Source organism: Prenolepis imparis, unplaced genomic scaffold, assembly GCF_030444845.1.
Source record: "Prenolepis imparis isolate NDT839.2.m4 unplaced genomic scaffold, iyPreImpa1.0 SCAF_13, whole genome shotgun sequence".
NCBI classification, from domain to species: domain Eukaryota; kingdom Metazoa; phylum Arthropoda; class Insecta; order Hymenoptera; family Formicidae; genus Prenolepis; species Prenolepis imparis.
The window spans coordinates 10,305,680-10,328,143 of record NW_028141171.1 but is presented as its reverse complement, the minus strand read 5'-3'; the positions used below and the strand labels follow the sequence as shown (position 1 = coordinate 10,328,143).

General features: G+C 39.2%; 5 protein-coding genes across 10 annotated transcripts; 2 read left to right on the top strand and 3 right to left on the bottom strand.

The window, feature by feature from the left end:
• Positions 1 to 247: 247 nt before the first annotated feature.
• Gabpi (zinc finger DHHC-type palmitoyltransferase GABPI) lies at positions 248 to 3,928 on the top strand. 2 transcript variants are annotated; one of them, XR_014426709.1, is made up of 4 exons: positions 248 to 780; positions 880 to 1,056; positions 1,423 to 1,702; positions 3,791 to 3,928. XR_014426709.1 is itself a non-coding variant. In XM_083053175.1 (3 exons), exons 1-3 carry the CDS (start codon positions 248 to 250, stop codon positions 1,610 to 1,612), a joined length of 900 nt encoding a protein of 299 aa, XP_082909301.1. In that variant the 3' UTR covers positions 1,613 to 3,186. The 2 variants fall into 2 exon arrangements, 1 of the variants encoding a protein (XP_082909301.1); XM_083053175.1 differs by lacking the exon at positions 3,791 to 3,928 and having other exon boundaries at positions 1,423 to 3,186.
• LOC145944663 (uncharacterized) lies at positions 2,274 to 5,275 on the bottom strand. Its single transcript, XM_083053186.1, has 5 exons — positions 5,070 to 5,275; positions 4,689 to 4,875; positions 3,797 to 4,572; positions 3,193 to 3,391; positions 2,274 to 2,918 (listed from the first exon to the last, which is right to left on the bottom strand). The coding sequence occupies exons 1-5, from the start codon at positions 5,273 to 5,275 to the stop codon at positions 2,274 to 2,276; spliced, it is 2,013 nt and encodes a 670-aa protein (XP_082909312.1).
• Positions 5,276 to 5,806: 531 nt separating this feature from the next.
• LOC145944629 (PR domain zinc finger protein 10) lies at positions 5,807 to 11,668 on the top strand. 2 transcript variants are annotated; one of them, XM_083053120.1, is made up of 12 exons: positions 5,807 to 6,126; positions 6,322 to 6,535; positions 6,607 to 6,997; positions 7,079 to 7,417; positions 7,519 to 7,848; positions 7,911 to 8,105; positions 8,203 to 8,712; positions 8,805 to 9,069; positions 9,146 to 9,287; positions 9,363 to 9,551; positions 9,634 to 9,825; positions 9,916 to 11,668. In XM_083053120.1, exons 2-12 carry the CDS (start codon positions 6,371 to 6,373, stop codon positions 10,192 to 10,194), a joined length of 2,997 nt encoding a protein of 998 aa, XP_082909246.1. In that variant the 5' UTR covers positions 5,807 to 6,126; positions 6,322 to 6,370; the 3' UTR covers positions 10,195 to 11,668. The 2 variants fall into 2 exon arrangements, with proteins under 2 accessions (XP_082909246.1, XP_082909244.1); XM_083053118.1 differs by having other exon boundaries at positions 5,807 to 6,535.
• A 78-nt stretch (positions 11,669 to 11,746) lies between these two features.
• On the bottom strand, positions 11,747 to 15,191 carry LOC145944639 (potassium channel subfamily K member 13-like). 2 transcript variants are annotated; one of them, XM_083053152.1, is made up of 5 exons: positions 15,058 to 15,191; positions 14,496 to 14,688; positions 13,737 to 13,811; positions 13,144 to 13,549; positions 11,747 to 12,956 (listed from the first exon to the last, which is right to left on the bottom strand). In XM_083053152.1, the coding sequence occupies exons 1-5, from the start codon at positions 15,184 to 15,186 to the stop codon at positions 12,476 to 12,478; spliced, it is 1,284 nt and encodes a 427-aa protein (XP_082909278.1). In that variant the 5' UTR covers positions 15,187 to 15,191; the 3' UTR covers positions 11,747 to 12,475. The 2 variants fall into 2 exon arrangements, with proteins under 2 accessions (XP_082909278.1, XP_082909277.1); XM_083053151.1 differs by lacking the exon at positions 15,058 to 15,191 and having other exon boundaries at positions 14,496 to 14,826.
• A 1,023-nt stretch (positions 15,192 to 16,214) lies between these two features.
• Positions 16,215 to 22,384, bottom strand: Ccdc85 (coiled-coil domain-containing protein 85). 3 transcript variants are annotated; one of them, XM_083053148.1, is made up of 6 exons: positions 22,244 to 22,384; positions 20,491 to 21,554; positions 18,794 to 20,153; positions 17,287 to 17,659; positions 16,692 to 16,960; positions 16,215 to 16,446 (listed from the first exon to the last, which is right to left on the bottom strand). In XM_083053148.1, exons 3-6 carry the CDS (start codon positions 19,655 to 19,657, stop codon positions 16,402 to 16,404), a joined length of 1,551 nt encoding a protein of 516 aa, XP_082909274.1. In that variant the 5' UTR covers positions 19,658 to 20,153; positions 20,491 to 21,554; positions 22,244 to 22,384; the 3' UTR covers positions 16,215 to 16,401. The 3 variants fall into 3 exon arrangements, with proteins under 3 accessions (XP_082909274.1, XP_082909272.1, XP_082909273.1); XM_083053146.1 differs by having other exon boundaries at positions 18,794 to 20,703; positions 20,814 to 21,554; XM_083053147.1 differs by lacking the exon at positions 22,244 to 22,384 and adding an exon at positions 21,658 to 21,925 and having other exon boundaries at positions 18,794 to 21,554.
• Positions 22,385 to 22,464: the final 80 nt, after the last annotated feature.

The window sequence follows — 22,464 nt, the reverse complement described above, 5'->3', positions numbered from 1 at the left end:
AAGGGGATAAAATTACGTGCTTGTGGTTTTCAATTGGAACAAGTGATATTTTTTCGAGGATGGAGTAAAACAAGGAAGGTAGTGCCGCTACCCCGCGCGCGATTTTTCTGATCGTCGCTCCACATGTCGTGGATCCTGCCGGGTAACGAGAGAGCGAAAACATCAGGGGCCGGTTTACCTAACCTCAAAAGTGCCGCTCGTCTACATATGTCAGGGTGAATAAGGGTCGTCCCGTCGATGACGAAGCATGACTGTCTGGGAGAGGCTGCGTAATCCGTGCGGCTGGCGCGCGGGCGCCAAACAGATCTCCGTGGACGCGATGCTGCCGCTGCTGGTGGTGCCGACCCTGGCGGTGATCGCCGCCCAGACCGTCCTCTGCACAACCGTCGTCTTCCTGGCCACGCCGATCCTCGTTTACTACCTGCACCACAATTTCCTTAGGTTCCTGCTGCGCACCAAGTTCTTCCTCATGTGGACGATCACGAGCGTGCTGATGCTGATGCTGGTGTTCGAGCTGAGCGTCGTGCCGCTGCTGGAGATCCTGCCCGAGGAGAATCTCCTGTTCATGGTGTGCGTAATCGGTGGGATATGGTGCGGCTACAGAGCCAAACTGAACGCGGATTACGCGGCCCAGGAAGGCGCCGTCACCGTGCAGGGCTTGGAGCTGGGCGAAGGCAGCGGAGAGCTCTGCGCCACGTGCAGGAGAAGAGCGTCGGCCAAAGCTTATCACTGCCGCTTGTGCCAGATCTGTATACTTAATAGGGAATATCATTGTAAATGGTACGTAACGCATCTCTTCTTCTGTTTGAAATTATATAATCGAGATCCTCTTAGAATTTTGTGCGTATCGATCATTTCGATCTTCTGGTATTTTTTCAGGTTGGATTGCTGTATAGGCTCCAACAATCTCAGATGGTACTTAGGGTGTTTATTCTTTTCTGCCATCGCTTTCATCTACGGTTCCAATTTGACTATGACCAGTGTTTGTCATCCGTTTATACTTATCGGAACCATTCTGCTACCGGATGACTGCAGCGATGTGTATCATCAATTAGAGTATGTATTACTTTATCGACTGTACACTTTAACACACACTTGTAATGTTAAAACACGCCCCTCTTGAAATTATTCCACGATAAAATGAGAAGTAAATATTTATATCACAAATACGAGAAATATGATTGGGTATCATATATATACCAAGGCTTTTAGCGAAGTAAACTGGAAAGATACAAGAGCTCTATAAAGTTTAATAATCGTAAGATAATGATAATTGTCGAGTGCAAGAATCGGTATCATAAATACTGCAATATCTCTTATTTGCTTTTTGATATATAAAAGTTTGACAGATAACTTGTCGCACAACTGTTTGCTCATACTATCCGAGTCGGTCAATATGTAATAATGTGCATATTGTTTTAGCATCGCCCTTTGCTTCGTCTCTGCTCTCTACAGCCTCCTCGTCGGCCTAGTGCTTTTTTGTTATCTCGTATACCACCTATGGCTGCTTTCCCTTGGCACAACGTCGAATGAACGACGATTAGATGCCGGAAGCCAGTACGATCACGGAATGTTAAAGAATGTATCTCGATTATTTTGCTGCAAAACTTAGAAATATTTGGAAAATCATGTCACTTGAATGTGTTTGGCACAGTGTATGTATTATACTCTGGAAGGATATAATTCAACAAACTAGAGAAAGGTAAGGTCATAAAATTTGTCATGGCGCTAAGTCATACATCAATATTGATACATTCGTGTAAAATAGAGGATTGGAATAATATTTATTATATTGGAATAATCATATCGGTTTAATCGCACACTTTATCTATTTAATATATTCTAATATTTATATGTTCGCGACAATTCGTAACTATTGTAAAGTGCAATATGTATGTTCTTGTAACATTGTACATGTAAGATCGTGTTTGACATATCACGAAGCACCAATTCTCATGAGACATAATTATTCTTAATGTATCATTGTGCATACCATTTGTATATTTATTGTAACTGTGATAAAATGGCCATTGCACGAGTAACGTAATGAATTATACTAATCGATTACGATGGATACTGAACTAAGTCCAAAGTAAAAAAAAGGATCTAAATAGAATTGTATAGAGTATAACAATTTACATTTTATTCTGTAAAAAAATGCTTTATCTTAGGTGTATTTAAAAGAATAAGGCTTACTCTCTATACCTCATTCAGAAACGACGCCAACAATTATCGTTCAGTATTAAATCTATATTATCTTTAAATTCGTTACTCTAGTCTTCTAATATGACACCTCTTTGTCTAGGATCGAAGTCCGGAACTACTTCTTGCACTATTTCCCGCCATGTATTTTTTATTCGTTCGCTTTCCAGAATATCCGGCTTTATTTTTGGATATCTTTTCCACATGTTGAAGTATCTTGCTTTCAATCTTTCTTCATAATGTTCTAATGCTAAACGTTCGGTTTTTAATCGCTCTGCTTTATATTCCATAGTTTTTATCTTCCACAGGTTGAAGCATTTATTTTGTAATCTCATGTCGGAAAAGTCCTTAGCCACTTGCTCTTTTCGTCTCTCCTCTCTCGCCATTTCCTTCCACTCTTGTAACGCGTACCATAATAAATTTCTGTTGTACAGTGATGCAGCCAACTCGATTTTAATTTGACTTTGACGTTCTGTTTCCATCTTCCATCTCACGAATGCTTTTTTCAGTAAACATCGTTTGTAGTGGTCCTCAGCTTTATTTATGTAATTATTCTTGATTTCAACGAGTGCGATGAACGGTTCCATTATGTATCGTCGTAGCAAGTGCTTGCGATAAAATTCTTCCACCATGGCATTAAGTCTCTTACATCTTTCCATTTCGCACATTCGTTGCTGCTCCCGTTCCTCGCGTATTCTTTTCGCTTCGCGCAAGGCCTGAGGACAAAATCTTACGTAATTAAATGCGGGTATATTTCTAAAATGTAAGCGAAAACGAAGTACTTTGTAAAATATAAAATATTATATATATATCAGTATGTAAAGTAGCGTATTATATACCATAATGTATAGCATTTATTAGAAAAGCGGGTATCCCTTGCGTACAGGGATATAATTTTGTCTGCAAGGTAAAAACTGTGCGAGAGCTAAGTAAGTGTATACGATATACCTAGTACGATATTAATATACTTGACCTCTCATATTATCTGACCTCTTGTTGCGATCTTCTCCTCTCTTGCTCCTCTTCCCTTCTGGCGGCTTCTACTTTCCTCTTCTCGTCCTCCAGTTTCTTCTGACGTGCTTCTTCACGCAATTTTATTCTGTTCCTCCTCGCTTCCGCTCGCGCCTCCATCCTCGCTAGAAATCTAGGTGGACTTGGCACCCGTACAGGCGCCGTTAAAGACTTGTCCCTGTTTAATCAAAGGGAAACGTGTAAATGTCGAAGTATGCTTGTTTAACTTGCGTCTATCGCAGTAAATTTAGTTTACTGTGATATAAAAAAAATTAAACTCGAACGTATCTCTTAAAAATATCTCTGAGATTCTACTTTACAAGCCATTGAAAATTAGTAATCAATCACGGATTCACTTTAATGTTGCTTGCAACAATAGCTTGTAGAGAGAGACTATCAGTATCTTTATACTTCAACAGAAAGATTGTATATCTTACATATGAAATGTTAAGTTAATTTAAAGAGATGTGCTTATAAGAATCAGGAATTTGTAATTGATTGTTTAATTATATCTTTTTGAGATAAAGAATTTATAGACGTTTCTTAAATTGTCTCACGATGAAATTTATAATTACAGGACTACCTGTAGCCTGCTTGTCTCATCAATTGTATCAGAGTTCTCCTAGTCTGCTGACCGCAATGCGTCAGGGTCTCCTTGGCTGCGTTCACCGTCTCTTCGCCGGCTCTGGTTATCTCCTCTTGCACCTGTTTCAACTTCAGTTCCTCGATGATTTTGCTCTGCTCAGCCAATTTCATTCTCTGCCTGTGGATGATCTCTTTCTGAGCGTTCAATCGACTCTGCGCTGGCGACTCGACGACGAACGGCCTGACAGGAGTCTTCTTCCTCACCTCGGAGTCCCTCGTATTCGGAAGAAACCCCTTTGACTCTGTTTTCTGGAACGTCGTCAATTCTTTTTGCGTTTCCGCGATGGTGTCGATGAGTATCTCGATCTTACGGACGTCGGAATTTTCCGCCGCGCGTTCTCGTCGAGTCTTCGCCTTCTCAACGTGTGTTCTCCATATACGGATGCACGATTTTAGGTTTCTTCGGGATGCAATGCTCTGAATATTGGTCTTGATCTCGCGAAGACGTCGCTTGTTCCGCGTGTTCTCACGAAGAACCTCGAAGCATGATCTCAGAACGTTTAATCGATGCTCCTTCGATTCGTAGCTTGGTTTATCTCTGATAGTCACCTTGATGTTACCGAAAGATACCCCCTCGATCTCGTTTATCGAACATCGCTTGGTACTTTTTGATTCAACGGAAGAAACTTCCACGAATGCTTGTTTGATTTTCTTTTGAACAATGTTCTTTGAACGCTCCGCTGTTTTGCTTCTTTTTTCATTGATAAAGGCTTGCTATAAATTTTTTAAAATATTTTTTTGAATGATTAAGCATATTTAAGATAAAAATTCAGTGAACGAATAAAATTATAATTCGTCTTTATTAATTTATCGACGAGAGAGCTTTTTACCTTAACTCTGCTAGGTGTTCTCCAAAAGTTTTCGTCATTCGAGCTAGCTAGATTCTTTCTGCTACATGGTCCACAAAATTTTGGACGAGACTTTTGCAAGTCTTGCTCAAATTTGCGTAATTCTCTTTCCATGAATGCCTGTTCTTTCTTCAATTGCAATTCTCTCATTTCTTCCTCAGTTAATAATCTGCAACGAGCACATTAATATTCATTTGATTTATTTTGGGTAATTTTATTATTATTTATTTGTCGATAGATTAGGCGATTAATACTTACATAATTTTATTTATCTACGATAATAACATTGAATAAGAGATAAAATCATTAGAAAAACAATTAGAAAATATATTTATAAATTATATGTTAAATTGGGAAACATACTTTCGAGCCTCTGCGAATATAGAGGACTTTGTTTGAAAACTGGTGAAATTTTCGCGAAATATTCGATGCCTCGCGTCCATAATTAAATTTGGATCCGGAAAGGCTTTCTTCTCGTCCTCCAGCATTCGACGTTTTTCAGATGGTTTGAAAATCGTCACCTTCATCATCTCGTCCATTATTTTATTCACTTCGTCAAATTGCACCATGTTTGAAAAATGTGATCTTGAAACGACTATTAATATAATATTTTATATTAATATATATTTATATATCGTGCGTATCTCTACATCGATCAATTCATATCGTGAACTGTGCTAGCGTCTTGTTTATGCGTGTCTGTTTCTGTCGTTAAGGTAAGTTTTAGTTCCCCAACCCCAAGTCAATGTCCCAACCCCTATTCATGAGTTTGACGATAGTAAAAACAAGGGTAGAAGTGAGAGAGTTGAGGGAGAATAAAACTTTGTCGCGAGTATTAGTCTGCAGTCTGCATGATGTATTATTATTTTCGTCGTAATAAATATAATAATTTAAATTGTTTTTTTTTAATTAGCAATATACTCAAATGTTATATTACATATAATAGAATGTTGTAACTGAGTTTTAGCATAATTTGTCAATGAAAAAAATAATACATAAGCAATAAGTAATATTAACATTTTAGTTATATTCAACATTTGTAATTGCAATACATTATATATATTTTTTTTTGTTTTTTATTTTATACAAATTGGAAATAATTTATGTTACATATGTTGTGCGTGTATATGTGTGCACATTTTTATTTATTAATTAACATTAGTAACATTAATAAAATAACATTGATATATTCGTTGAATTTTATAAATGAATATATGTACAACTGACATAATTGTAAAATAATTATACAATTTGGAAAAATTTCGAGTTTAAAGTTTCCCGCTATTTCAACGATAGTCAATCGAGATTCGAGATTGACATCATCGATTGTTTGACGGGCCAGTGCTGCTGCAGCAGCAGGTGCATCGCGGAGTGTGAAGTGTGAAGTGTGAAGTGCATCGAAACCTGTATATTGAGGCTGGTGAGTCTTCCCGTTTTAAATCAACGAGGATTCGACGAACACCTGTTTCCCTTTTCTCGCGCGATGCTTTCGTTTCCCCCCTCGCGTTAATTTCGAAACATCAAGAATTACGTGTGACGATTAACGCAATTCGTTCAACCCAGTCTACCTGTCAATCTCTCTCATACAGTTGTGTCGAATGTCACTCTAATATAGGCACGGGCGACAAAATATCCGACTTCTCTGGTGCGATACAAGACGTAAAATGGATCCAAGGGGCCCTCCTGAGGGGGCCCCTGTCGAGTCTTTCGAGATATGCAGCATCGACAAGGGGGCTGACACCTCGGTGAATTGGCCTATTGATCACGCTTTCGCTTCATCCTTCTACGAACAGCCGAAAAAATTCAACAACAGGCTTTTATTTTTGACGGTGAGTAATCTTTAACGACGAGTGACAATGTCAACGTGATACTGGTACCTACAACATCATTTTGTTACCAGGTGGAATATGTGGAGGATCAGTCCCGCCTATTTCCCACGTACGAACAGATTTCTCTCTCTCCAAGGGCAGCTTCACCTCTATCTGAGTTTGAACATAGAGTGAGTCCGCTTGATCCAAATATGAGCTCTACCGCTAGATACTCTCCCACGCCAGTTCAGTTACCTTCCTCTCCTTTCCACAACTCTGTTGTCGTGCTTCAGGGCCCTTCTTCTCCCTTGATATCCCAGCCTGAACCAAATATACGAACGAGCATTAATTATGTGACTCAACTGACTCATCCGATCGATGCTCAAGTTGTACCTCAAACAGACGCTACTGCAGACTTTGTTGGCAATGGAAACGAAGAAGGGCTGGTGTCGAGTGTTAGCAGTGAATTGATTTTAATGCAAGGTAAGAAATAATCTATTTATAAAATAAAATAACTGCTGGATACTTTTATAGTTATTTGATTATTGTATGACTTACTTTCAGAAACTACACCCGAGTTGGAATCTTCAGCAACTCCCTTAATGCTAACAGGAATACCGGGTACGGATTTCACTCTGACTAGAGATTTCTTGGTCATGCAAGATGATCAAATAAATGTTATCAACACATTTAAAAATCAAAATATGGAGATAGAAAACAGTCATGTTGCTTTACCATCTGTAATAGAAGATGCAAACAAAGAAAATAACAATATTAAATTAGAGTGTGATAACGAAATTCAACAAATTACTAAGAATATATCACCCAGCGAAAAGAAGAAACCAATTGAGAAGAAAGATGTAAGGAGATCAAAACGGCACATAACAGATAAAAAGAATTTGTGTAAGTATTGTATAAATTATTTAAGATTATTCTGAATACACATATATACATGTATTAATAGATACTTTATTTTTCTATTTACTGGATATCCATTTTTACAGGGTGCGACGAATATGACAATAATTGCACCAAAGATGACAGCTGTAATTTAAACGATGTGTGCACAATCGCAGATCAACCTGTACCATCGCGTGCTGTAGCAACACTGCCAGGATCATATCTTTCGTTAAACAAGTTATCTACTTCACAAGCTACAGCGGATGACATAACTTATGGAGTATTTGCAAAACGTTATATTCGAAGGCGCACGCAATTTGGACCTATAGAAGGTGTATTGTGTGCTTACGATGGCTCGCCCTTCGAAGATGCTTTACCACTACTCTATGAAACTGAGAATGGTGATATGTTTCAAGTAGATGTTTCGAACGAAAGTAAGTAATAATCTATAGCATTTATTGATAAGATATTAAATTTTTATTGTATTTTTTTTCAGATACTTCAAACTGGATGCGTTTTGTGCGGCCTGCTCTAACATACAAGGAGCAAAATTTAATTATTTGCCAGCAGAAAGATGGAATAGTATTTCTGACTAATAGAAACATTTCGCCAAAGGAGGAATTAAAGGCAGGCCCTAGTACAGACTATGCAAGTCACAGAAATTTGCCAATACTTAAACCAGATGAAAAAGGTATACAAAGTGATGAGAGAGAGAGAATTTAGGAATATTATTATATATTAGATCACATTCTAAAATATTAATATAATACAATTTTTTTTTGTTACAGAAGTTGTTAATCAAATTTCCATATGGCCGCGTTTGGATGGCAATTCTTACAACAATCGACGTGTAAAAATGTTTCGCGGCAGAAATATGAAAGAAAAAGAAAACTCGCGGCAGAACAACAAGGAATGGAAATGTTCTGTGTGTAATCTGATTTTCAGGAAACCGTCTTTACTTAATTTACACACAATCGTTCATTCTCCCATCGACATCAAAATTGAAAATCAAGCGTCAGCGTGTCCACAGTGTGGACTGGAATTCCAAAAGCAAAGTGAGTTGGTGAATCACGTATCTCAACATGGGCGATTGGCACTACCTAAAAAAACGAAGAGATTAACTCCTCTAAGTACATACAAGTGTTCAATGTGTTATAAACGTTTTGCTACAAAAATACGATTACAACAGCACTGCTTGGCGCATGGTGCTGAGGACCAAAAACCACTGCCATGCAGCATCTGCTTGAAACGATTTATGAATAACTCTGCATTGTCTGGCCATCTGAAAACGCATAAAGGTAATAAATCAATTATCTTTAATCTAAAATAATAAGTCAATTAATGGGAATTTAATAAGAGTTTTTGTTTTAATAACGATTTATATTTGCAGAAAATAAGCAGGTCTTTGAGTGTCCAATGTGCAGGCAGCTATTTCGCCAAGGTACAATGCTGAAGGATCATGTTGAGACGCATAGAAATCAAGATGGTATATTCAGCTGCCCCCACTGCCAGCGAACATTCATCAAGTATTCAGTTATTCGCAAACACATTCGAGCACATCACTGCGAAAGAAAGCACAAATGTCAACATTGTGCAAAACGTTTCCCAACAGTTGACAAACTGCGAATGCATTTGCTGAAACATTCCGATCACAGGTACAATTTCTATACTTTTTTTTTAAAACATCAATTACATTAATAGGATTAATAAAAATCTAATTAATTTGAACAGAGAATTCCATTGCGCCAACTGTGGTAAGCAATTCAAAAGAAAGGACAAATTGAAGGAGCACATGACTAAAATACATCACTCTCAAACAGTAAATGGAGAACAAATGACACAGAACAATCAAGCGAAGAAATTTGTGCCAAAGGTATATCGAAGTAAAAATGTGATAATGTCTGTGTATTTTGCTTCGTTATTTATATATTAATTGTTTGATTGCCAGGTAAATCCGAACGACTACAATCGCTTTATTTACAAATGTCATCAATGTTTAGTGGGTTTCAAGCGAAGGGGAATGCTGGTAAATCATCTAGCAAAACGACATCCCGACGTCGCACCGGAATCCGTGCCAGAATTGAACTTACCTATTCTGCGGCAAACTAGAGACTATTACTGCCAGTATTGCGACAAGGTCAGTCGTGCAATAAATTCGCATTTTTTCGTGTGTAAATTATCATATTTTTCATATATATACCGTGTATTTTTCTTTTAAGGTTTATAAAAGTAGCAGTAAGCGTAAGGCGCATATTATGAAGAACCATCCGGGTGCGGCCTTGCCACCTAGTAACCGACAAAAGGAATCAGAATTCTCGGGACTGCCAAATCCGAGCTTCAGCCAAACAGTGGGCAGTGTCACGACTAGTCCTCAAGGTTGCCAGTGGTGTCACAAACAGTACGCCAGCAAGGTAAGTTTCTTTTGTACAAGATTCGATTGTATATTTGCTAATTGATAAAATTGGGAGAAAGTTAAAATATGTAAATTATAATTCTTCTAGGCGAAACTCTTGCAACATCAGCGCAAGAAACATGCCCATTTAATGGAGCCAGCGGATCAAATTCCGCGATCGCGGAATCGGCCACCGCAAAATCAAAATCAACCACCCGCGTTGAACGATAACAACTTTGTGATATCCGATTACATACAAGGATGCGACGTAAACGGGGATTTTTTCAAGCAAAAAATAATCAAAATTACGAACGACGTTGATCTGATAACCAACGGTGGTCTGGAGATGGTTGGTCAACAGTTTGTGCGTATGCGCGACATACGTTGAGGAGAAGCGCGACATCCTCGATACAGAGGATGAGCGTCGCCAATTTATCGAGATATGAATCTCGCGAATCTTTGTATGCAGCCGAGGCAGGCTGTTTTTTTGCCGCTGTCACCAAATCGGGGATCGATGCTGCCCGATGATGAAGCGGCGAGGTATGTCGCCCGAAAATATTTTGGGCTTTGTCGGCGCCGGTGCGAAACACTCGGCGCTGTTTTGTTGGTTGTACGTTGGTCGGTTGACATTGACGACTGTAACCGATGATAAATAGCAGATTTGTTGGAAAGAGCACGCAGTTTTAAGAATACCGAGCCTTTCGGGGAAAAAAAAAACTGCCTAAAACGTCTGGAAACCAGTGAGGCTCGAGTGTACTTGCGACGGAAAACATTGTAGTCTCACAAAATTGTTGAGAGATTTCTTCTTGAAATATTAAGAATACTATAAAGAAAAAAAAAGAGAAAAAAAAGGTAGAACAAGTCCTGGTACTATCGACACATCCTTTACGCTAGGCCTGGTAGTTTTACTTTTAAAATCTTATACCAAGCTTATAAAATCCGATGTCATTCGAGTGTGAATTAGATGGACCAAATTTAAGCGCGCGTCAAGTTTAAGAAAAGATGTTTAAGCCCAGCTTAAATTTGGCAGCGGACGAGATCACTGTGATCTTAGATCAGCGTGATTTCTTCCGCACGATGATAATTGTGCGAGTAATATTTTTAAAAAATCATTGTTCGCGACGTATTTGACTTCATTAACGGCGAGCGATTGTCTGTAGATTACGTGAAAGCTTCTTGCAAATCTTTGCAAGAAAAATCGTCCATTTCACTTTTACTCTTTCTCTCTCTCGTAATTCCAAGATTTCGTCGTAAACGCTTACGTCCACGTTCTCATTTTAGAATAATGTACAAGTAAAACACGCGTCTTTAGATCTCTTCACCGGAACCATAATATTTTCACGTAATCATTTCGTAATCGCAAATCTCATCCACATATGAATCTAGCGTCACAGTTGAGAGCCTGTTTCAAGAATGACCGGCTCGAGATGTCTGGTTTGAATCAACGCACGGTACTGTAGTTACGTAGCCAAAGAAACCTTCGTCCTCGTGATTTTGCGAGCAACAGAAGTAACGTACGTGTATTTTAAGCTGTGTATACCTGGCCACACGTAAGCACACCACAGGAATTTTCAAACGATTGTTCAACATTGTGTATTCCGCAACGTCTGAGTTCGGATAATTGTGTCCTTTCATAAACCCTGTGGTAAACCTATCTGATTGATGTATGTCGTAAATAAAACCCGCACGAACGATTTTCACACTCGGAAAAATTTATCGATGAGAAACGACGACATTGAATTTATTTTACACACGGTGTATACACACGACATACATTATCGCAATTACAAAGAGACAGAAGATTGCATGTTTGTCGATGTCGTTGAGTACATGGAGGACTGTACTGTAAACATGACTTAAATAAAGTTATTCGATGAGTGATACAACGAATGCATCATTTATTACGTTGAACATCTATGAGCTCTGCGACACCGTAAAACAGATTTGGTATGAAGAAATTATTCGAACAAATTCAGAATATATCACAAAAAAAGAATAACAAAATTAATTGATATATTAATAATTTTCAGGCATTAGCAGATATTTGATATCGATCAATTTCTTACAAGAAATCCTTTTTTAGTTTAATACTTTAATTTAATGCAATGTGTGCTTTATATAAAGTTACTACTTATTTTTAAATTTTGTTATAATCGGCACACTATCATTGTGTTTGTGTGTGCGCGCTCTGAGAATTATCAATTGTCCAGCACATTGTGAAAAATATATTTGGTACAGTTATGCGCTATCATATATACGTCTATACAGGATATCTCGTATAAATAGGATACAGACTGATATTATCATATTCTTTGTCAAAACATAAGCTTCTTTTTTCTTTGGCAATATTTCCGAAAAAGCATCGTTTTCGAGATATTTTTTAAATTCTTCCAGTGTTTTCATTATAGAAAATAAATATTATAATAGAATTGTTAAAATTTTTACACATGGAATTATTTATATAAAAAAATCAAGAAACAAATTTACTATATTGTCATTAAAAAATCTTGAAAACGATACATTTCCAAAAGTTTTGTCAAAGGAAAAAAATACTTATTTTACATGTATATATGTACGATATAATATATCAGTCTATATTTATTTAGATAAGACACCTTGTATATGTATATATATTTTTGATAGCCACTACATTTTTGCCATGACTACTTCTATCTATTTATTGTGCTTTTGCTTTCAAATTTTTCGCTAGCGATTGCGAGTGGCCCCACCGCACCGGGCTTCAGCATCTGATGATTCGGCGTAGCGACGAGCGATCCACCACCTCTCTGCTTCTGCGCGGCGTCATAAAGCTGTTTCTGCATAACAGCTAGAGAGACTTTATTGGCGGACAGGAAATCTTTCATGGAGATGAGTTCACCAGACATCCTGCGAGGCGTCTCCGAATTATCCTCTGCCCTGATCGAGTCCCTGCCGACGAATCTCGCCGTCGGCCTCCTCTTCGAGTAGTACACGGATGATATCGAAGACTGTCGTCTCGGCAGATATGGTGCCGCCACATCCCGATTACCATATTGCAGCTTGTGTATCACATAATTCAGGCTCTGCTTTATCACGATCGACGTGACGTTCAACAGGGAGTATATGCAGCAACATCCCACTACTAGGAAGATGAAGTTTGCGAATCTGTACCTGCGTATAAACAGAAGAAATGAACACTGTTTTAGCTTTAATCGCAAAAAGCTTTTTATCTTTAATAACTTGTGATTTGAAAATTATTAATGTTGAATTTTCATTAGAAAAAGTCTTAAACATTTTGCAAAATTTTAACTGTACAGGTAAATTCATGCAAATTCGACGAAGAACTTTTACAACGTACCAATGAACGTGAGGATAGCTCGGCTTTTGCGTGCTAACGAAGTCGCCCAACCCGATAGTGGTGAAGCTGATGAAAGCAAAATACAACGCGTCAAAGTAATCCCAATCCTCCAACGATGCGTAGAGCGCGGCTGCGCAACAGGCGATGATGCAGGAAACCGCGAACAAATAGAGCATGACCCCGTATACGCTCGGTTTCCATTGGTCCAGATCCACGTGGTCGTCGTCGTCGAGAATATCCGGTAAAGATGATCTCTTTGGAGTGTTCGCTGATTTAGAAACTCGTCGAGACGCTAATGTGGTCTTGCGAAGACGTCTCCTCAATCGACGTATGTGCCAGCTGCGCAAGATCCACGCCAGAAAAGTGATTATCCTTTCCAGGAAGAGATTGAAGAACAGAAGGCCACCTAAAGTATATTCATATTTAATTAATTAGCTTTCAGATTTTCAATATCTATATTTTTTGCACGATATAGAAGATGCTTTGAAGTCTTATTTTAATGTAAAGAGCAGAGATTATTTTTTAAATAATTTGTTATAATTTTTTTTTATATCTGACGTTAAATATCCTTGTATAGTATATATTATTATTACCGGAACAACCGAAGAAACCATAAAGAACGGCCGCCGCTTTTCCGGCCGTTGTCTGAGGCGCGGTGCTTCCGTATCCTGAAAAATTACTTCAGTATCATGCTTCTTTCATTTCAGAACGGTATTAAACAGCGATGTGTGCGCATATATGTACATAGAGATCGGAACGACCAGGGGGCAACTAGCCTGTGGGGACAAGTGCGAGACTAGGTCGCGAGATATTAGCATTCCGGAATTCACCAGAGTACATTCTCATGCATACGCCGGCCGACGACCTTTATCCCTTTATTTAACATCATTACTAAGAGTTTTACTGAAGAATGCGATCATCTCGACAATTTTTCTTTATCCTACATAAATACTTATATATACATACATATCGCAGAATCATCTTTGCATTCGAAGAATTTAAATTTGTTTTAATTTAAAAATATCACACAATTTGAAATACAATATTTTTATATTACACATTATAAATGAAGTGATCGAACAATATGCGAAAATATTGTGTGCATTGATAATAATAATTTTAATATAAAAAAAACTGCTTTTACAGATGTCAAGATCTAGAATGCTTAACTCGCTGAAATATAGATCGTTCTTATTAAAAACGATCTCTTCACGCGATTTCTCAAGAACTGAAAGAGCAGAACACGCGACACGAATCCTACTGACCCCGATATCCCGGTCGCGACGTGGATGCGGATGATTAGCGACTAGTGTATTCCAAACACGGTATATTTTGTGTTACACATTTCTTACCGATCGTAGAAACTATGGTGCCTACGAAGTGAAAGCTGCCAGGAAAATCCCAGCGACGTCTCTTGTTGATGATGCCGGTGGCCGAAGCGTTGCCGTAGGCGTACAGCAGCTCGTGCAGCCTCTGCAGGGCCAAGGGGCTACCTCGTAGATGATGTCTTCGAAACGCGTGATATACCCGCCAAAATTCCGCGGCCTGTGTCCCGCGTACCCCAAAAATATCGATGGCAAAATTAAAATACAACCGGATGATATTCATCGTGTGAATTTCATAATCAAAAGTATATGTCTCCACACATTGATTAAGTGTTACAAAAATACACACACATTTCATTGATTCGCGTCTGTCTGAATTAATATTAAATGAAATCTATGTTTTGTCTCTTTAAATCGCCGATCTATAGACATACCTGGCGTGCAAAAAGAAAAAAAGGGCTCGCTTACATCTTTTCTTCTAAAAAATAAAGTATGTACATTTTTAAAAAATCTGTTATCGTTCCTCGTAGAAACTATTGCGAGCAAATATTTTTTTTCTTTGCGAGGATACGCATGTGCGATTCTGTACCTGCCGTATCTCAAGATCACTCTCCAGCCTTTGGAAGAGAGCCGCGCCTGCGAGCATGTACGCTGTCAGGACAACGGCGAGGAGGATGATCCTAGCGTTGTCCTCCGCGAGGCCTCCGCACAAGCACATCACCGGCGACTCTCATCTTTCCGACAGCCACCGGCTGCTGCACGCGATCCCCACCAGCCGTTCTTCATCCCAAGTCGGCGGCGCAAGCTCGGCGGCCGAGAAGAATTTATGAATAAATACAAGGATGTGTGTGAGAGAGGAGCGCAATCTGAGACATCTTCAAAACGTACGTATTTAAGTAGATAATGTATTTGAAGAAAATTGAAAAAAAATCGATATTAGATATAATTAGTTAAATTAAAAAATATATTTAATCTCGTGGAAATATGTAATCATTATCTCTTCGACGGATTACGTAAGATTTTTTAAATTCCCGAGTGGTTTTAAATTTACGCGATAAGCTATATATACTAACAATAAGTATAAGCAGCGAGGCAATAAAATTGATCGGAGCTAGATTGAAGAATATCCTAATTGCCTCGCATTGACGCGGCGGTATGGAGCGACGTAGCAAAAAGCCGGGATGTATGTGGGGCAATCTCCACCTCCGGTACCATTGAGAGCGCAAATCCTTTGACGAGATAAAAATAGAAATGTACAAACACTCGCTCTTACGTATTCAACTTGCGTGAACCCTGTCAAATGGATGCCTTTTCGTGAAAAGCGTTTCGAAAAGCAAACGCGGCAGATAATTAGCCGGCGAATGCGAAAAAGACGGATGCTGAATTGATCTTACTTTATCGATATCTTCAATCCTGTCGATTCAAAAGTCACACATTAATAGATATTAACAGATATTTCAAAAATGCTATAAACTTAATTTCAAATAAAATTGTGCTCTCTGTAATTGAAATAATAAAGCAAATATATATTCAAAGTATCTCTTTGCGATGTTTGTGTGTGAAAGAATTTAGATTTGTATAAAAAGAGAAATATTTTTACGACAGATCTTAAGTGAAAAAAAGGCAAGAGGAGATAATGGAGAGAGTAAATCGTAAACGTTATATAATAAAAATACTTTGTTAACAGTCAATCTGGACAAACTAACAATGCTACGTTTGTATAAATATAATAGATACTATCAGTATTCTCATATACTGAGATAATTGTACACATATATAAAATCTATACATATAAAATCTATATATAAAATATTTGTAAAATATCTTTTACTCACTATAATACTAATGTTACGTCTCGGACTGTGTTAGATCTTATCGCTTTGTATTAGTAATATTCGAAAGTTGACAGATAGTCATCTTCTCGGCAGGATCGTCAGTGCCTCGCTTGCGGACCCTCCTCCAATTTCCGCCAGACAACCTGAAGAAGAGCGCAAAGGCGATTAATCGTATATATCGCAATATATCGTAACGAACGCGGAAGATTTTTTGGAGCAAGTTCTAAGATATAAATTGAACATAATAATTAATTATTTCAAAAAGAAGAGAAAAAACTCTATTTTAATTCTTCATATTTAAGAAATTTGTTTTCTTCTAAAAATAAATCTAAAGATTAAGTCTTAAAAATTACGTGTGAATCGAAGAATGGCCACAGTATTTACTTACATTGCACATTTCTCTAACTAGCGCTTTTTCTCCATCATGACCCTCTTCTCTTTCTAGTTGTTCTCTGACTTCAAGAACCTGAAGAGCGCGCACTACAGCTTCCGGTCGACTTCCTAAACCATGAGTATTGTCGTTCGGACTTGTGGGACTGTCCCAAACTTCACCAGGTGGTACTTCCCAACCTTGCGCACGGGCTTGGAGAACACTCTTGTCTTCCTCCAACTGTTTCACCCGTTGTTCTAAACTCCTTACGTACTGCATCGTTTGGTCTGCAAGAGATTCCCAAAGAGTCGCAATCACTCCGAGATGCAAGAAAATCATATCTTCCGTGTACAATAATACAATATGTACAAAATATCATATTATTTGATTGTAAGTACATTTTAATATTTAAGTTTCACTTGCGTATAATGCACATTTATTAATGTCAAATTAACATTATGTGCGTGATTTTCTTTTTCTTTTAGAACATCTACAATTTTATATAATTGCGACAGAATTATTATATTTTCTACTTGAGCGTAGACTCTCTTTCGCATTAAAAATAGATTTCACTTACTAGAGAGGTCAATTATTTCTTTTCACTAGATATTACCGTTAAATGTGGAAGTATGCCTTGGCCTCGGCAATGTGGTCTCCTCGGCGTTTGTGCTCGAACTCGATCCGTCGCCGTCGTCCCTTTGACCGCCACCGCGTTCCTCGTCGAGATACAGACATAGCTCCTTGAGCTCCAGATTGTCCTTAATCAGCTCCTGCTGCTTGTTATCCAGTTGACGCAACTTGTTCTGATATGCCGAGACCTCTTGTCGCATAACGCTCACTGTATATCGGCCGAACCTCTGCCACTCTCTCGCTAGCTTGCGACCCTTTTGTCGATCGTCGTCTAAAAAGCAGCAGAGATCGCGCAATTCCTGATTATCGTCGTTCAGTCTTTGGTTGGCCTCCTTGAGCGCCCGCAGCTCGTTCAACTGGAAAGTAGATAGCATTATCAAGCTACGCTCGCTCTATATCCTTAAAGTCAGGATTTTTGGTAAATCCGATAAACTTCTATGTTTTCACGAACATTGTGTGAGTAAAAAATAGATTTATATAAATTCAGGCATATAACAACTCTGTTATATTCAATATTTCTATTTTTTGTTAGAGAATGATCGATTTGAAACTGTATAAAATGTAGTAATAGATAAAGTCTAATCATAAATTTTTAATACAATTAAGTTTGTTTTTATATTTGTTTTTATGATTTTTTTATATGTTTTGTATATATGTATTTTTTATCATTTATAATATATACTGACATATCACTTTTTATTCAGTTGAGTAGCTTTTGCATTTATTAGATATGTCTGTTGCGAGAGAAATAACGGAGTCATTGATCTCGCGGGTGACGTATTTGCTCGTACGCTGCGATACACACCGATTGTGTCGAAAAAAGTCTTTCATCACGCATGTACGAGCAACGCGTGACCAATTCTGATTACGCAGTTTCGGTAAAGTCAGCATTTTGCCGGTTAAAGGAAACCAATTGTCCTCGCGATCGTTTGCGGCTTATCTCTCACGTATGCGTGACTGCTTGAAATTACGACAATCGCTTCAATCTGCATGACCTACAAGAGCCTCTCAAAAACTTCCATGTGACGCGCTAAAGATTTCAAGGTCAGCGAACCACATTTCGTATCCGGAAAATATAACGAATGTAACGAAATTACGGTATGATATAATATGATTTGTGATAATATCCTACTATAAAAAGATAAAAAAGATTTATACTTGCATAACCAGTTATCTATAAAGTTAATAGAACTATATGAATTCATTTCATGCGATTACAATTCATCGCCAAACAAAGTTATTAAAAATGTTAATAGTTAAAACCGAGATTTTAAAATAAAAATACAATAAGTAAATAATAAATAATTATTTAGTTTGCGTTATTTCTATCGAATTGTATTTTTACAATAGATTTTTCGACTAATTTAAACTCTGCATTTTCATAGATGTCTATAGAATTCCATAGTACGACTCGTTAACTTTACGATTGATTTGACTAATTGATCAATTCAATCATTTACACCATCGGAAAATTTGCCAGAAGAACTCACCAAGCTCTGTATCTGGCGATTTTGCTCGGCGGCAAGCCTAGCGATGTCACTCTCGGTCTTCCGTACAAACTTGAGCATCTCCACGGGGCCGAGTCGCAGAAATTCGTCGTCGCTGATCCTCTGCCTAATCGGTGCGCTCTGGCCACTGTTCACTGTCGGATATTGGCTACTAGGTGGCAAATACGAGCCTTGACCGAGCTTATTAGCTTGTTGGAAGTAGGTGGACGGCTGCTGTTGCTGCTGACTCTTGGACGTCGCCACCGACGCAGCAGCAATTAGCGCGTTACCCTGTTGCGGATGATGATGCTCTATCCTCGGCGAGTATTTGCCCTGCACATCTTTCGACGCCTGCTGCTGTGCTGCTTGTTGTTGTGATTGCGTCAATTGTTGCGGTTGATGTTGCTGCTGCTGCGGATGATGCTGCAAGGTCGACGATGCCGGCGGCAACGTGCGCGGCTGCGTGTTCTGATGATGGTTCAAGGCCGCGCCCGGACCTTGACTGTTGCCGGCCTGGGCCGAATTCGGCGCCGACGTAACTCCGTTGGCGAAGTGGAGATGATTCTTCAGGATGCCGCTGGTGGGCTGCGGCGGGGGTTGATAGCGCGGCGGTAGCTGGTCCACTGGCTTGATCACGTGCGGAGGATGATGCTGCTGCTGGTGTTGCGGCTGTTGCTGCTGCTGCGGCTGGGACTTATTCTTATTGGACATCGCGGCTAATTTAGCTCCAGGCTGCGCCGTGTCCCATTTCAGAAAGTCCGTCGCAGTCTCTTCGCGCCTGTTCGACCCGCCAAAATCTGGGTCAGCGCGCGGTCTCTCACGAGAGACGGCGGGCCCGGTCCGCGTGACCGGTCCCGCGCGATACATACGTCGTTCCCTCCACGTCTTCTGGGCCTCGCCTTATCGCCGTAGGGGGCCCTACGCGCGCGCTATACTCTCTCGACGGCCGATTTTCTGGCTTCTTCTTCTTCTTCTTCTTCGTCTCTTTGGCCTCTTCTCTTTACCTTCTTCTCTTCTGTCTTCGCCTCCTTTCGCGCGCTTCTTCTTTCAAGTACACCTGCCAACGGCGCCTATAACTGTTGCGCGTTTGCGACGCAAACAGACAACTCTCTCACGAAGGATTTCTTTCAATCTTCTGTAATTCTAGTCCAGCGAGATCCGTTATGAGTCAGTTATGTCCAGTTTCTCTTATCCGTCAGTTAGCTAACATTAGCTTTCTATCCGCAGACAGTTCCGGTCCAGGAAAAGGCAGAGAGAAGCAATTATCTCCTAGGTAACTTTATCCGACGATTAACTGGAGATGAAGAAAACGGACACTATTCGCTTTTGCAAAGTTACAGGATTGCGCCATCACATCCATATTCTACAAGAAATTAAACCGTTGTGAGTCTTTCACCATTCACTTAAAATGTCATTAGGAAAGATTATATAAAATCATATTACTCTTAGAGTTGAATTTATCGCACAAATTCGAACGAAATTGTTAACTATCTTCAATATTATTCACTGTTTATCAAAGGATCGAACGATATATTTGATGTGAATACATTTATACTATTTATTTTAAAAACTATTCACTTTTGAATCCACGATACGATATATCGTACGATCCATACATGCGTCAGCGTCACTCTCGTTACAGTCGCACAATCACGGCCTTCACGTTCAACTTAAGCCTATGCTGCTTACAATCGACATACCAGTCTCTCGTACACTAATCCCCGGCGCAATGCCACGAGTAACACCGATTCCCCTCTATTACGCGTCCCCTACGTCTCTCTCCTGCTTCGGTGCCCTTCGCTTCGGTGGATCTAGGCGCGAAGCACGGATTATATCAATTCTCTTCTCGTAACATTCACACGCTTCTCGTCTCTTTTCTTCGTAGTTTTTTCCCTCCAATATATTATAAATCTCTATAAAGCACAAATGATATTAATTCACACGTTTTCCATTAAAAAATATCTTTCTTCTTAGTGTAAATTAAATCAATTTTCGTTTATTAACATGATATTATCTTCTTTACCTCTGCTTGGATGTACCGTCGATCGTAACGAAATACGAGATTCTATCAATTTCTCCTTATCAGCATTATCACATGTCACAAATATTTCGCCTTGACTCGCGAAAAGAACAAACACGCTTGTCTTGTCAATTCGAACGTGCCATTCTGACTTTGAGAGACGCGAATCGGAGCAATTCAATATCCTACGTAGCTGTCATTCTGGCGCCGAGAGTCGATGGCGGGAAGCCCGCTAACTCGCGACGTGTCCTCGACTCGTGATCGTCGTCGTCTCACCTGGCTTCCCGCCTCTACGCATCCGGATTCTCTCGTAGTCCCTCAGAAAGCGCGCATTCCGCATTATCAGCTGCCAACTATGCACCGCCCGATGAGCCTCTAAGTTTCAGGTATGTCTGAGGCCCAGTCGTCGCGTCGTTCTACGTCCTCGGAAGAGCCTCACCGGTCGCCACGAGATGACTACACTCCGGACTCCGGACTGCTAATGCCCAGTGATCCTCTCGCTCGCTCGACGGCGAACGGTGGGCCGGATCCCCGTTTTTCTCACCGCTGGGCCGCATTTCACGGGATGCCAGTGCCGTACTCACTCTGGACTGGATGGACGCGAAACTCGCAGATAGATGTATCCATCGCCAGTGCACGCAACATATCTCCTCTTCTTACGTTTAAAATTAAAATTAAGCTTTTGAATATCTTTTCCCTTCTTCGTCTTTTCATTCTTCTCTAGTGTAACAATCTCCCGAATATCTGAAAATTACATCAAAATTAGTTAATGAATTTCGTTCTATTAAAGTCTACGATTTGTCGTGAATTTATAAATATCGTTATTTATAGATTCATAAATTCGCACGAATTATTGAGCCAATGTTTCAACTTTTGTCGATTCTCACGCGGGCCCCGACATGTGTAACTCGCGTCAAAATCGCATGCTAACAATATGGCGTTTGCTTGGAACCTGGAGTGATTGTAGACGATGCCGGGCCCCGGTAAGACCTCGACGCGGGAACGCGTAACAATCTTACGATTGGCTCGTTCGAGCAGCAAAGGGAAAGGGTTGAAGCGTGAGTTCCCAAGTCGTGGGAGGTTACGAGACCAGAGATTGTAGGACCCCGTTTAATAGCGACAGTGAAAAGATCGATGCTGATAAATATACTATGTTACTTATTTTTTACTTATTTATGCTAATTAAAATTTGTATAATTATGTAACTTTTATTTAAAAAATGAATTAAATTTTAAAGCAGAGATGATGATTCATTGTCGTCTATTCTGTCATCGTTTATTAGAGCAAAAATGGAAGTAAAAATTAAAAGAAATCAATATAAATTTATATTGTGCAAAGTTGCTTTTGATAATATCTGGGATTCCGGGAGATAAAAATCCAAGATTAATAGCGTTTTAGAATTGTAACAAATTTTTTAAAATTATTATTCTTACTTATTCTTGCGGAATTATCTAATGATGGATTTCTTTTGTAACTCTTTTTTCCAGTACGAGTTTAACATGCGACTTTACAGCGAGCTCGCAGTAATTAATCGTAGAGTTTTCCATGAGACTTTCCGCCTGTTTGAGTTTTCAGTGGAAAACACTGCTCGCACGACGAACGAGAGAACATTAACATGCAAGTAGAAGCGTGTGGTGCATGTAATTTCCATTTC

Bases quoted from the DNA above. Each gene is read 5' to 3' on its own strand.
- LOC145944663 (XM_083053186.1), bottom strand. From the start codon at position 5,275: ATGGTGCAATTTGACGAAGTGAATAAAATAATGGACGAGATGATGAAG. The intron at 4,573-4,688 runs GTAAAAAGCTCT...AAAAATTTATAG, and splicing joins GAACACCTAGCAGAGTTAAG to CAAGCCTTTATCAATGAAAA. The intron at 3,392-3,796 runs GTAGTCCTGTAA...TTGATTAAACAG, and splicing joins ATGAGACAAGCAGGCTACAG to GGACAAGTCTTTAACGGCGC.
- Gabpi (XM_083053175.1), top strand. From the start codon at position 248: ATGACTGTCTGGGAGAGGCTGCGTAATCCGTGCGGCTGGCGCGCGGGC. The intron at 781-879 runs GTACGTAACGCA...GTATTTTTTCAG, and splicing joins AGGGAATATCATTGTAAATG to GTTGGATTGCTGTATAGGCT. The intron at 1,057-1,422 runs GTATGTATTACT...ATATTGTTTTAG, and splicing joins GATGTGTATCATCAATTAGA to CATCGCCCTTTGCTTCGTCT.
- LOC145944629 (XM_083053120.1), top strand. From the start codon at position 6,371: ATGGATCCAAGGGGCCCTCCTGAGGGGGCCCCTGTCGAGTCTTTCGAG. The intron at 7,418-7,518 runs GTAAGTATTGTA...CCATTTTTACAG, and splicing joins AACAGATAAAAAGAATTTGT to GGTGCGACGAATATGACAAT. The intron at 9,552-9,633 runs GTCAGTCGTGCA...TTTTCTTTTAAG, and splicing joins ACTGCCAGTATTGCGACAAG to GTTTATAAAAGTAGCAGTAA.
- Ccdc85 (XM_083053148.1), bottom strand. From the start codon at position 19,657: ATGTATCGCGCGGGACCGGTCACGCGGACCGGGCCCGCCGTCTCTCGT. The intron at 17,660-18,793 runs GTGAGTTCTTCT...TCTACTTTCCAG, and splicing joins ATCGCCAGATACAGAGCTTG to TTGAACGAGCTGCGGGCGCT. The intron at 16,447-16,691 runs GTAAGTAAATAC...GCTCTTCTTCAG, and splicing joins TAGTTAGAGAAATGTGCAAT to GTTGTCTGGCGGAAATTGGA.
- LOC145944639 (XM_083053151.1), bottom strand. From the start codon at position 14,826: ATGAAATGTGTGTGTATTTTTGTAACACTTAATCAATGTGTGGAGACA. The intron at 13,550-13,736 runs GTAATAATAATA...AATATACTTTAG, and splicing joins TGGTTTCTTCGGTTGTTCCG to GTGGCCTTCTGTTCTTCAAT. The intron at 12,957-13,143 runs GTACGTTGTAAA...GTTTATACGCAG, and splicing joins AGCTATCCTCACGTTCATTG to GTACAGATTCGCAAACTTCA.